The sequence below is a fragment of the Lycorma delicatula genome, chromosome 13 (genome assembly GCF_047948215.1).
Source record: "Lycorma delicatula isolate Av1 chromosome 13, ASM4794821v1, whole genome shotgun sequence".
Classification (NCBI taxonomy): domain Eukaryota; kingdom Metazoa; phylum Arthropoda; class Insecta; order Hemiptera; family Fulgoridae; genus Lycorma; species Lycorma delicatula.
The window spans coordinates 14,696,752-14,710,978 of record NC_134467.1 but is presented as its reverse complement, the minus strand read 5'-3'; the positions used below and the strand labels follow the sequence as shown (position 1 = coordinate 14,710,978).

General features: G+C 31.1%; 1 protein-coding gene across 1 annotated transcript in view; it reads right to left on the bottom strand.

Annotated features, from left to right (window-relative positions):
* Window positions 1-12,626, bottom strand: part of Frl (formin-like protein) — a 289,290-nt gene extending 276,664 nt beyond the window's left edge. The window contains exon 1 of the mRNA XM_075381411.1: window positions 12,246-12,626. Coding sequence (XP_075237526.1) covers window positions 12,246-12,410 — 165 coding nt within the window. The 5' untranslated portion in view covers window positions 12,411-12,626. The remainder of the gene's footprint in view (window positions 1-12,245) is intronic.
* Between the last annotated feature and the right edge of the window lie 1,601 nt (window positions 12,627-14,227).

Genomic DNA, 14,227 nt, shown 5'->3' with positions numbered 1-14,227 from the left:
AGAATTTAGAGCGCTGAAAATCCCCACGTTTATCACGAAAAACAATTACACCCGCAGAAGTCGGGCGTGTGGTGCGCGATATCGCGGAAGAAAATAATCGGTATTTTTTCGAGTACACCATTAATGCAGAACGATATCAGGATATTTTATTTCGGTTCATCGCACTCTTGGAAGAGGAAAACAGACGCTGCCGGCTCCAACATGACGGTGCGACATCGCACTAAGCAGGTGCAACTTCTGATTTCGTCGAGGAATTCTTCGGTAATCGTGTTATCGGTCGAGGCTTGTGGCCACCGAGATCTCCAGATTTGACTGCGGCGGATTTTTTTCTACGGGGTTACCTCAAAGAAAAAGCCTACAGCGACAAACCGCGAACACTTGAACGATTGAAAGTCGATATTGAACAAGCTGTATTAAATATCCGACCACAAACTTTGAAAAAAGTTGCAAGAAACGCTGTAAAATGAATTGAAGCTTGTATGCAAGAAGATGGCGGCCACTTCCAACATTTATTCTAAATGTAAGGTAATGGATGGTAATAATAAAAATTACATTTACGTTTACACATGCCTTTTTATTATTTCAATACCTACCAATATAAGGTTGGATTGCGTTTTATATGGGACACCGTGTATATATTATATTATTAATTTTCTTTTTTTTTTGTAATATATTTTAGAAAAAAGCGTTAAGTCTTATTTGATGTAAAAAAAAGGATAACTTCTTTTTAGGTCTTCGAAATAAAATAATATTAGTTAAAAGAAAATAATTTAGGATTTAAAAAAAGAATTTGCCGATCTCCGTGGCAGACTAGGCCATGGCTGACCGGGATTTGTAGCGTAATTTGTAGCGTATGAAATATCATACGCTACAAATTTCTATTAATGCTAAATGACCATAGAAGTCGATTCCCGTAATCCTCTCCCAACCCGATTGATCATTTCCGTATAATTATTAAGAATAAATTTATTAAACACCCATATTCATCGGTAAAGATATAAACACAATGTAAAAAAAAAAACATACAGCGCAAAGATTGTATACACATTGTATTATAAATAGTAACATTAAAATCGTTTACTATAAATAACTAAACATTTAACGACAAAAATAAAAATACAAAACAAAAGATAAATAAACTTCGAAAAGGAAGTAATGATAATTAATCACAGTATGTTATTTACAGGCATAAATTGTTATAAGAAAAAGAACAAAAAAAAAGGATACGAAGATGGGTAAAAGCGGTGGGAAGATAGATGGAATGGGAAAAAACTGGAATAAATCTGATACACACAGTAAAATGCTTATTTTTATAAGTTTTTTTTTAAATTCTATTTTTTAACTTTACACTATATTAACCAAAGAGTTCAAAAACCGCAAAAATGAAATACATATATAATCAACACAAGGTCATAGAATGCATCAAATGTAACAAGACTTTTTTTATAAAATTAACTCAAGCATAAGTGCTTTATATTTAATATAAGTATAAAATTTCAAACTCCGTTAGAATATATATATATATGTATATTGTTTTCAGTATTTTAAAACATCTTGCAAAAATAAGAACACATTATATCACATTCTCTAATGTACCATTTAAAATATTATTTATTTTTAAAAACATTATAAAATGTTCAAAACACCATAATTTAAAAAAAAAACATATGAATACAAATATTTACAACCATTATGGCAGAGTAGCGGTAGTATATATCAACCTTTCATTCGGAAGGTCCAGCATTCAAATCCCAGATAAATTTGAAATTTTTTATACGGTATAAACTTTTCATGTCGTATACCTTTCTTTTTCCTGTTTAGCCTCCGATAATTACCGTTCAGATAATACTTCAGAGAATGATATGTATGAATGGAAATGAAGTGTAGTCTTGTACAGTCTCAGTTCGACCATTCTTGAAATATGTGGTTAATTGAAACTCGACCACCAAAGAACACGATCTAGTATTCAAATCCGTATAAAAATAACTGACTTTACTAAGACCGGAACACTGGAAATCTAGATTTCCAAATCAGCTAATTTGGGAAGACGCGTTCACCACTACACCATTATTATTATAATATATTAACATTCCCTACTTAGTGCCAGTCGTTTCATTTCGGTGTACCCCCTACAGTCTACATCCCTAACAATTTCTTTTACATATTCCAAACGTAGTCTGCCTGCACAATTTTTTCCATCTACTTGTACCTCCAATATCAAAGCGACTATTCCAGGATGCCTTAATATGTGGCCTGTAAGTCTGTGTCTTCTTTTAACTATATTTTTCCAAATGCTACTTTTTTCATCAATTTGCCGCAATACCTCTTCATTTGTCGCTTTATCCACCCATCAGATTATTAACATTCTCCTATAGCACCGCATTTCAAAAGCTTCTAATCTTTTCTTCTCAGGTACTCCGATCGTCCAAGTTTCACTTCCATATAAAGCGACACTCCAAACATATACTTTCAAAAACCTTTTCCTGACGTTTAAATTAATTTTTGATGTAAACAAATTATATTTCTGACTGAAAGCTCGTTTCGCTTGTGCTATTCGGCATTTGTTATTGCTCCTGCTTCTTCCATCTTTAGTAATTCTACTTCCAAAATAACAGAACTCTTCTACCTCCGTAACCTTTTCTCTTCCTATTTTTATATTCATGGTCCATCTATATTATAAAGATCTTAAGAAGTTTAAAATTAGTTGCTGGTAAGATGGATTTATTCTTTTTTATATTTAATAATATATTAATATATCAGCGTTAACCATGTTTCAGAAATTTAATCTAAAAACTTTTTCGCCCATCGCCCACATTGAGAATCAAAAATTTTCTAGATATTTAAACTTACCATCTGTTAAAAATAATAACTGTTAAAGTTACGCTCTTAAAAACAGCAATTGTAATTATTGTTTTTAAACGTGATATATCCTATTTATGAGCTGAAACTTATATTTTAAACAAGGGCAAATTCTCACAGATTTTTTATTTTTTTAATTCGATGATTTTTGAAATCTGAAGTATACCGTCAAGAAGTACAGTATTCAAGCTTTATTTTTTTTTATTCGTCTATCTAAGCCTCTCTGTTCCAAAGTTCATTTTTTATCGTAAAATATAAGTATACCTTAATTTTTTATACTAATGCAATAGGTATTTAATTTTAGTTTGAAATATTATGAGGAAAATATAATTTTCCCTTTTTTTTAATCAACTATCGCTTCCTAGACCGCCTGAACGCCCACAATTTTCTGCGGGCCTTCTACCGCTGAAGGCTCCAGCACCCACAAAGGGGCATTATCACCCGCTTTGAGAACGAATCATTTTGACAGACAGGTAAAAAAGAAACGTTAAATTTATAAATCGAGCAAAATAGAAAAAAGAAATCGCCAATAAACAATTTACGAAGTTACATCACCACATTTCGAAATATATATATATATATATATATATAGTAATAAAACATGATGAAGTATATTAAAATAACAATAATAATAGATATTTAGTTCGTTTAATCGTTTCACTTCTAACTCGTTCATCAAAAGTTGTAAAATAACATGAATGTACAAAATACATACACAGAGAGAGAGACCCAAGCGCATACGAGCAGTTACACAGATGATGTTACAAAGAAACGATTACGTCATCGTACATTCATATACAGACACTACCATCTGGTGGCTTTTAACTTAACTACCACTTAACCTCAATTTTTTTTTTAAATACTTACTGAAAGAAAACAAAACACTTTACTGTACAGACATGTAAGCATTCTTCACACACACACACAAACCGGCGCGCTATAAAAATTAAATTTCATAATTTTTACTATTATTATTCAATAATAATAATAATCAAAATAAAACTTTAAGAGATGACTAATTAAATAAGAATTGATAGAATTTAAAGGATTGTTCTATTTCTTTATTCAATCAGTTAATAACATAAGAAAGATAATAAGAAGTTAATTAAAAAGTCTAACCGTATTAAAAAAAGTCTAACCATATTAAAATAATAAATAAATCTAACTTTCTCTTTTCCTTTTTTTTAGAATCTATTGGTAATGTACAAAACTGCATTTACCTGCCAATAATAAAGTCATTTAACATTAATTTTCTACAAGAAAATTAATTAATGGTTTAAGTGAAATTTCGATGAACAGTTTTAAAAATAATTTAAAATTATTAAATCCAAGTTCAATTCGACTTTATAGCATTTTTAATCCGTTTATGTATCCGTTTCTCCCGTTAAAGCCCAATAGGGCAAGGATTGCGAGGGGGGGCGACCGGAACGTCAGTAGGCGGTGTCTTCCCCTACGGGGTTGGGATGTTTATGTATCCGTGTGGAAGTTACGGCCAAACCCGTTTTCCGATCGCTATGAAAATTTAAAATAGTTTTAGGTAGCGGAACGAGATTATACGGTTACAAAATTTTCATTAAAAAATGACAAATCGTTTATTTCTCATGATATGATGTTAAAGTGTCATTTCTTCCATCATTTCCAATATTCGGGTCAACGGAATTAAATATTTTCATCTTTTATTACATCTTTACTTTAACTTTGAGACCGTTCTATAACTTCATCGTATCTATCTTCACAAAGACAATTAAAAAAAAATTGATAAATCAATTTTTTTTACTTTTACTTTCCTGGCATTGGTAATTTATTTTTATATAATAGAAAAATAATGAATTATGAAAACAGTTTTAAAACGTCAAAAATCGATACTTTTTTACTTTTTTCTCACCCACCCCCAAAAAAATAAATTCCAAAGAAAATCGGGTCACATAAGTTATACGACCACCACTAAAATATCCAATAAATATTTATGCATGTTCGGTTATAAGATAACCAAATAAATATATATATATATATATATCATAATACCCACCAAACTTAACCTACGCTCGCTTCGCTCGCTAACCTTGACTAACGAGCGTAGGTTAATTTTGGTTATATTAAATTTATACTTTTAGATTTATTTATTATATATATATATTTGGTAATCTCATACTGCGCAGTGCAGGTGAGGAAGCGATTGATAGATTATACAAACAGGTGTGTAATATTTATGAAAAAGGGGAATTTCCGTCAACTTCTAAAAAAGTGTTATGGTAATGATACCAAAGAAAGCAGAGGCAGATAAATGTGAAAATACAGAACAATTAGTTTAACTAGTCGTGCATCGAAAATCTTAACTAGAATTCTATACAGAAGAATCGAGAGGAGAGTGGAGGAAGTGTTAGGAGAAGACCGATTTGAAGCGTTTTACAAAAACAATGACAGTGTGGAGGGAGCGCGTAGAGAATTTCGCCGTCATTTTAATCTGGGACGGCACGACCGTGTCAGCACGTGCAATTAAAACACGGATATCTAATTTTGAGGAAACCGGTTCGGCGATGAAAAAGAAACCTCCAGGCCGTGAGCGAACCGTCCGTACACCACAGAATGTTCAAGCTTTACAAGATACTGTCACACGAACTCCACATCGGTCAATCCGTCGTCTCTCAGCAGCTTTACGATCGCATAGTTCAAGCGTTTGAAGAATGTTAGCGAAGGACTTGCAATACCATCCGTACAAGTTGCAGATCGTCCAGGAACTGAAACCGAACGATGCGGTTGTGCGAGCACAATTCCGTAATGTAATGCTTCAGAAGATAAACGATAACGAAGAGTTTGTTCGCGAACTGTGGATGTCAGACGAAGCGCATTTCCACCTCGGTGGATTTGTTAACGAGCAAAATTTCAGATACCGGGCACAAGAAAATCCTACGCAGCTACACCAGCGTCCGTTGCGCAGCCAGAAAGCAACTGTGTGGTGTGCTGTGTCATCCTACGGTGTTATAGGCCCTTACTTTTTTGAGGATGACAACGGTCTTGCGATTACAGTGATCTTGGCTCGTTACGTAGCCGTGCTTGAAACATTCGTTGTGGAACAACAAAAGAGATTTCCACCGATTCTTAACACAGCCTGGTTTCAACAAGACGGAGCAACGTCACATACTGCACGAATATCGAGGGCAGCTGTACGCCAATTGTTTGGACGTGTCATTTCACGAAACGGTGACATTAGATGGCCTCCCAGATCGCCTGATCTCTCAGCTTTCGATTACTTTTGCTTTTTCTTTAATCTTCCTTCTACTATTAATCTGAGGCTTAAAATTGCTTCCCTTGTCCCTATACCTTTCCTGAAACCAAATTGGTCTTCTCCTAACCCTTCTTCCACTCTCCTCTCAATTCTTCTGTATAGAATTCTAGTTAAGATTTTTGATGCATGACTAGTTAAACTGTTCTGTAATTGTTCTGTATTCTTCACATTTATCTGCCCCTGCTTTCTTTGGTATCATTACTGTAACACTTTTTTTGATGTTTCACGGAAATTCCCCATTTTTCCACTTTTTTTTATGACATAACAACTTTTTTATGACAAATTCCCCTTTTTTATGACATAACAACTAAATATTTGTTGCAAGATTTTAAAAATGAATAAATCAAACGCGTTAAAAGTTAGTAAAATATGAAAAATAATAATATAAATAATAATTTTTTTTACTCATTCCTAACGTGTACATTGCAATTTGTTCAAATACTGAAAAATAAGCAACCTCTCCTCACAGAGAGACATGTAAATGAAGTGGAACTCTTGTACAGACTCAGGCCAATAAAATCCCGAGATGTGTGGTTAATTGAACCCCAACCATTAAATTACATTGATATCTACTACATAGTATTCAAATCTGTTTAAAAACATAAATATCTTTAGTAGGATTTCAACCTCAGAACCTTTGACTTCAAAAATCGGCTGTTAAACAATTGATTTGCGACAAGTTTACCCCTTCACCAGCTCAGTTGGCTATATTTATGATTAATGACGTTTTTTAACAACCTTAAATGAATTTTTTTTTTAATCCTTTCACTTTCCATAGGAAAAATTATATTATTTAAAATGTAAGGTTATATATATATATATATATATATATATATATATATATATATATATATATATATATATAATAGTATGTAGATCCTACAATTAAATGGGTGTAAGTAATCTTACTTGACAAAAAACACTTCCAAAAAACAGAATATCTATTTTAAAAATAAATAAGAATACAATACCAGGCTTATATCTTTCTTTTTCTGATTTAGCTTCCACAACCACTATAAGGTATTATTTCAGAGGATGATATGTATAAATGTAAATGAACTGTTGTCTTGCATAGCCTCATTTCGAACAATTCTAAGACGTGTGGTCAATTGAAACCCAACCACCAAAGAACAACCCACCGGGTTGGTCTACTGGTGAACGCATCTTCCCAAATCAGCTGATTTGGAAGTTGAGAGTTCCAGCGTTCAAGTCTTAGTAAAGCCAGTTATTTTTACACGGACTTGAATACTAGATCGTGGATACCGGTGTTCTTTGGTGGTTAGGTTTCAATTAACCACACATACAATTAACCACACCGGTGTTCTTTGGTGGTCGGGTTTCAATTAAACATACATCTCAGGAACGGTCAAACTGAGACTGTACAAGACTACACTTCATTTACACTTATACATATCATCCTCTGAAGTATTATCTAAACGGTAGTTACCGGAGGGTAAAGAGGAAAAGAAAGAGAGAAACCACCAAAGAACAATAGTATCAATGATCAAGTATTCAAATTCGTATAAAAGTAACTTAAATCTAGGGAGAAGTGTAGTGGTTTCAATTTGATTTCTTCGAAGAAACAAATATATTTTTCAAAATCACATCGATCCGACCAAAATACAATTAATAGGTTATCTGATCCAAATAGATACATTTTCACTCTGTTCTAGTAATACTATAAACCCAACAGGTTGGTCTAGTGGTAAACTTGTAATTGCAAATCAGCTGATTATGAAGTCAAGAGTTGAAATCCTAGTAAAGGCAATTACTTTTATACGGATTTGAATACTAGATTGTGGATACTGGTGTACTTTGGTGGTTGGGTTTCAATTAACCACACATCTCAGGATTTGATTGGCCTGAGTCTGTACAAGAACACAGTTCATTTAGATTCATACATATCATTCTTTGAAGAAATACCTTATGGTGATTCCGGAGGCTAAACAGAAAAAGAAAAGAAAATAAGATAATAAACAACATTACTCTCAAAGAAAGAAACTTTCATTAATTTATGGAACTACAGATGTTTTACATAAATTTTAAGGAATATTGAGATAGCTAGTATAAAAACAAAACACATTAATAACCAATTTCATATGAAAAATAATTCATTTAATACCTTTCATCGTGGAATGAAAGTATTTCTTCCTTTCATATTGGAAGTTCTGGTTTCCATTCAAGGCAAGGGATTTTTACATACTACAGTACCATTTATCAGTGGTTATGATAACTGCGTTGAACTATTGTTGAATAATTAAATCAATAAATAAATTATAAACAAAAATTTGGCTTACAAGTGAAAGAAACATTTATATGTTTATAGATTGCAGTGTAGCAGTTTGATTGCAATCTAATATCTCATATTATCAGCGATATAAAATCAGGCTTTACCCAGTAGATACCACAGCTATACATTTGTGCATCCTCTAAATAGGTTAAAAAGCCCTAGGATAATTGCATACCGCACAGGGTCAATACCCCAAATTCATGGACGATGAGAAAGCGACACAAAAAATGATTTGAAGCTTTTGAGATGTTGGTATGGTGCAGAATACATAAAATCGTGTAACAAATAAAAAGGTATTAAGGAGAACTGGAGAGAACAGGAAAATGCTAAACATGATTGAACATAGGTAAAGAAATCGGCTAGGACATTTGTATGAGAAAAGGTATTTATTAGTGGATGCGATACAAGGAGGCTTGACGAATGGAAGGAAAGGTAGACATTTCAAATGACGGATGGGATTATGAAAAAGGAAAAATATGTTGAAACAAAAAGGTTAGCAAAGGAAATAGAGCTAGGTGGAGAAGAGCAGTAGCCATGACAGGACCTTTTTATTTTCCTGTTTAGCCTCCGGTAACTACCGTTTAGATAATACTTCAGAGGATGATATGTATGAGTGTAAATGAAGTGTAGTCTTGTACAGTCTCAGTTCGACCAATCCTGTGATGTGTGGTTAATTGAAACCCAACCGCCAAAAAACACTGGTATCCACGATCTAGCATTCAAATCCATGTAAAAATAACTGGCTTTACTAAGACTTGAACGCTGGAACTCTCGGCTTCCAAATCAGCTAATTTGGGAAGACGCGTTCACCACTAGACCAAGCCGGCGGGTCAGCCATGACAGGACCTACCTAATGGCAGAACACTACGAATTAATGAATTCTGATCGGTATATATGAATACATTAAAATAACATCATGTCAGGTATTGGTAGAAATGCTACTCCATGAATAATAAAAAAGGAACTGCCCTACCATTTACTAGGATGTATCATAATACATGATCAGAGAAAAATCACAAAATTAAATTTTACAATTTAAATTTGTTTTTTTTCATATTAAGTTAAATAATGAAAAATATGAGATATAACATAAAAACAATTCAGATGGCACTGTAGGAAATTATTGGAGCAGAAAGTTCAATCGTTTTTTTTTTTAATTATGTAGTATTATTTGATAATAAATTGATAATACAGTTTATCAGTGACTGATAATCTTTCAAATATTATTGCAAATATAATCAACACATAATTTTGTGAACTGATCTACTCCACTTCACATTATATTGTTTGTGTTTCATCAAAGATCTATTTTTTTTTCTAAGAAATACTTAATTTAGTTGCTATGAGCAGCTGTTAAACGTCACAATAAGAAAAAATTTGATTGTTTCCTACCTGTCTGAATTTTTAGGCACGGGTCAAAAAATTACCAGAATAATTCTAACTAGATTAGTTTTCTTGCAACAAATAAATTCAAATTTTTATTTTTTTTATAATCCAGAATATTCATGACATATTAGCTTAAATAAATTAAAATTTATATCGCAGAAGTAGTGATTGTAAAAGAAAAAAAAAATCTCCCAATAAAACATTATTTGAGAAATGATCATGAAAACAGAATTTAAAAGAAATTTTTAAATAATAAAAGAAAAAATTAGATAAATGATGGAAAAAAGAAAATATAAAAAAATGCATTTTAAAAAACTCTATAATTAACAGGTCTTGATTTATTTATTTACAAATCAAAAATCAATCAAATATGAAATTGAACTTAAAAGAAATTATTAAATAAATCACTTGACCAAAAAAATAACAATAACAATTGAAAATGCTTTGTAATTACAAAATACAAAACTGTATAAAAATAAAATTTTATTAAAAAGTTAAATAACGATTAAATGAAAAATGTTTTGTCATATAGGGGTAAAACGGTTTCTCCTTTTCTTTCATAAATAAGTTACAGCTGTAGACGTTTAAATTTAAGTTCAATGTTTTATTTGACTTATATTAAGTTGCCAGGAAAACTAATAAAAAATATTTTTTTCTAGAATTTCATAAAAAGAAGAAACTTATAATAAGTATTGAATTATAACTGTATATATTTATATTAACATTATTTCATATGTTGTATATCTTGTGATGGTTTCCCTTAATTCATCCAAGTAAATGCTGGGTAGTTTACTTTTTTTTTACTTATGTGAGTGACGTACCTATTTATTCCTAATTTAATCTAAATAATATATATTTTTTATATATCGATCAGAATAAATTATTTATTTATTTGGTGTAACTCTCATGGATCCTAGATAGGTTAATTTTCTTTAAAAAGTAACAGATAGGCCTAATTGAAATTTTAAAAATAATATATACATTAAAGAAAATATTATTTATTACTCTATAACAAGCAGAGAAAAACAAAATAAAAAAATACAAAAGAATTGAAAAAATTCTCAATCTTAAAACAGAAACAATTAAACAAATTTCAGAAAACAAATTCAATCTAGGGGGACAAGACATATTTATAACACAAAACAAAAATCAAAAGAAACTAAGTGAAGTAAACCCCTCACAACAAAAAATCTTCAACTTCCCAAAAGATCATAAATAATACCAATTAAGTAAAAAAGACCTGAAGAAACAGACATTTTTACTTATAGTAAAAAAATGCTAATGCAAAAGTCTAAAAAAAGATGAGTAATTGAAAAAAAAAAATGTAAACTAGTTGATTTAACAAAAAAAATTTCAGGAAAAAAATAGCTAATTGTAATGTGCAGACACATCAAATTTTTCTTAACAAATTATACTAAATTATTTCTTAATAATAACTACTAAAACATATTAGTAATTATAGTAGGTTCTACATTTAATTCCCTAAATTTTTTTCATCATTGGTAACCAACTATTATTTATTTATTTATTAGGTGTAACTCTCATGGATCCTAGATAGGTTAATTTTCATTAAAAAGTAACAGATAGGCCTAATTGAAATTTTAAAAATAAAATAATATATAATATATACGTTAAAGAAAATATTATTACTCTATAACAAGCAGAGAAAAACAAAATAAAAAAGAATTGAAAAAATTCTCCATCTTAAAACAGAAATAATTAAACAAATTTCAAATTTTCATACTCAACAATTCTTTCCAAATAAGCATAATCAGGTTATAACAAACAGAAGAATTACCAAAAAAACTTACACGGTAACTAAACTAATTATTGCCTGCTAATTATTAAATTCTCACTGCCTTACATAAGAACAATTCTCTAAATTAATTATTTAATTAGTTAATCATTAGTAACAAAGGCAAATTAAAAAAAAAGTTATGAGATCAGATGATGAAAAATTACACTATAAACAGATTAAAAATCACATCAAATTAATTAATTAATAACAGCAATTGAAAAAAATATTAACTGGTTTTGTGTCATAATCAAACATTAAAATTAGAAGTTAAAAAACAGATTTATTAATTAAATAGTTATTACATAAAAACCTATAAATATACAAATATCAAGTTTTTTCAATAAATATTTTAAGAAAAGTAATATGAATAACGTAACATTAAGTTAAGAAAAGTGAAGTTCTGTTGATGACACAAAACTTGCTAAACAAGGCGATAAAATATTAAAACGAGTTATTTTACATTTTTAATACGACAGATAATGTGGTAATCGTGATACAATGAAGAAAATAAAATATAAATAAACAAACATTCCTCGTAAATAATACTTTCATTTATAATAACGAACGACAACCATTAAAAAGTTATAAACAAACATAATCAAACTAAATTAATAATAAATACTTACCAAAACTTTAGCAAACTTCCTTTCCAATTCATTTTGATCAGGCATAGGTTGTTTAGTTCGAATACTAGCACGAACATTGTGTGCTCTTTGCAAGTCAACTGATGGTAAAAGGTTTTGATCTTGTTGTTGGTGGTTATTATTTTTACAACTCTGGGAATTACCCATGATCACTATTTTTTTTTAAATTTAATTCACATAATAAAAATGAAATGAACAATATTATAATAAAACAAAAATAAGAACACTATTTAATAATAAAAAAACGTTTTATCATGCCGGACCAGATTCAACAGGTAAATTAAACACAACATAACAGATACAACACATTAAACTGCTGCTATACGTAAGACAAAACTTTACTACCCCGCATCAACACGCACAATCACCACTGACGAATAACTAACTTCATGAACGTAGTTGCGTTGGTTGTTCGATTGTGCTGCTATCTATCGTTAGTTATTTTAATTGTAACGTATCAACATATATTAACATTAACGCTCTCTATCAATGAATTGTGGAAATTATTTTAACCCACAATATAATGCTATTATACAGAGTTATCATAAAAGAATTGGTTTTGAACATGGTTTAAATTAAAACAGAATTACTTACAGTTTATATTTTTTATTTTTTAAATTTGTCGTCTCAAACATTTTTTTACATAATTAATCAATTTCAATATGTGCACCCTTAGTCGCTCGACAAATGTCCAAACGATACTCAACTTCTCTCCAAACATAAGTTAACATTTCTTCGTTAACGGTTGTCATCGCTTCATTAATCCTGTTTTTTAAGCGGTTTAGGTCGCGAATTTTTTGCGTATAAACAACGCTTTTGATGTACCCCCGCAAGAAAAAGTCGCAAGGTGTCAGGTCCGGATTCCTTGGAGGCCAAAGTACGGGTCCTTGCCGGCCTATCCATCGATCTTCAAATTTTTCGTTCAAAGCGCCCGTGACCGACGCATTGAAGTGTGGGGTAGCACCATCTTGTTGGAAATGAAGTCGATGAATGGATGAATTTTATAAGCGTGTAATTTCAGTTTTTTATGTAAAACTTTGTGAACTGTTGATTTTGGAATACCTAATTCTACGCTTCGACTTCCCAGGACTTCTAATTGTCGATTGTCTAATTAGTTGAACCGTTTCGTCTGGTAAACTTGGTCTGCCGGTTGATTTCTGTTTCTTAACCGATCCGGTTTCTTCGAATCGTTTGAACCGACGTGTTATGTTATTTTTGTGCGGCGGATCTCTTCCGAATTCACGTCGAAACGCAACTTGAACTAAAATTACGGATTTTAATTCGGCCATCAATAAAACACACTTTGCTTTGTGTTTATCCGAGAACATAGTAACTTGCTAAACTCACCGCAACAACAATACAGGAACTGACGTTGCGGTTACAACTGCTGTTAAACAAACTTTTGGTTTGGAGGCTTTCGGGGATACCGATATAACATCTAGAAGTTTCCCTACAATCTTCCTATGAATTACTGAAACCGCAGCATTATTTTATGATAACTGTATAATAATATTATATTGTGGGTTATAATATTCTAATACGGAGCGATTTTTTTAGTCCTGTTACCCAATTTTAAACGTAATTTAAGAAAGGGAACTTTAGGTGAAATAAAAAAATGTATTTGTTACTTACAAAAGAGATTTAATAAAAAGCTATAACTTACATAATTGTTAAAGAATATGCTCAAAATGCCCACCCCTTGCGGTTATACATGCACGGACTCTTTTCAACATATTAGCAAAAACCTTTTTAAGAGTCGCATCGGAAATATTCGTGATTAAGTCTGTAATATTGACATTAAGTTCATCGATAGTGTGAGGATTGTTTTTGAAGCCCTCTGACTTAATATAGCCCCACATAAAGCAGTCAGAGATGTGAGGTCTGGGGACCTTGGAGACCATAAACCCTTGCTTATTATTCCATTATCAAAGAACTCTTGCAGAAAACCCACGGTTTCTCAAGAA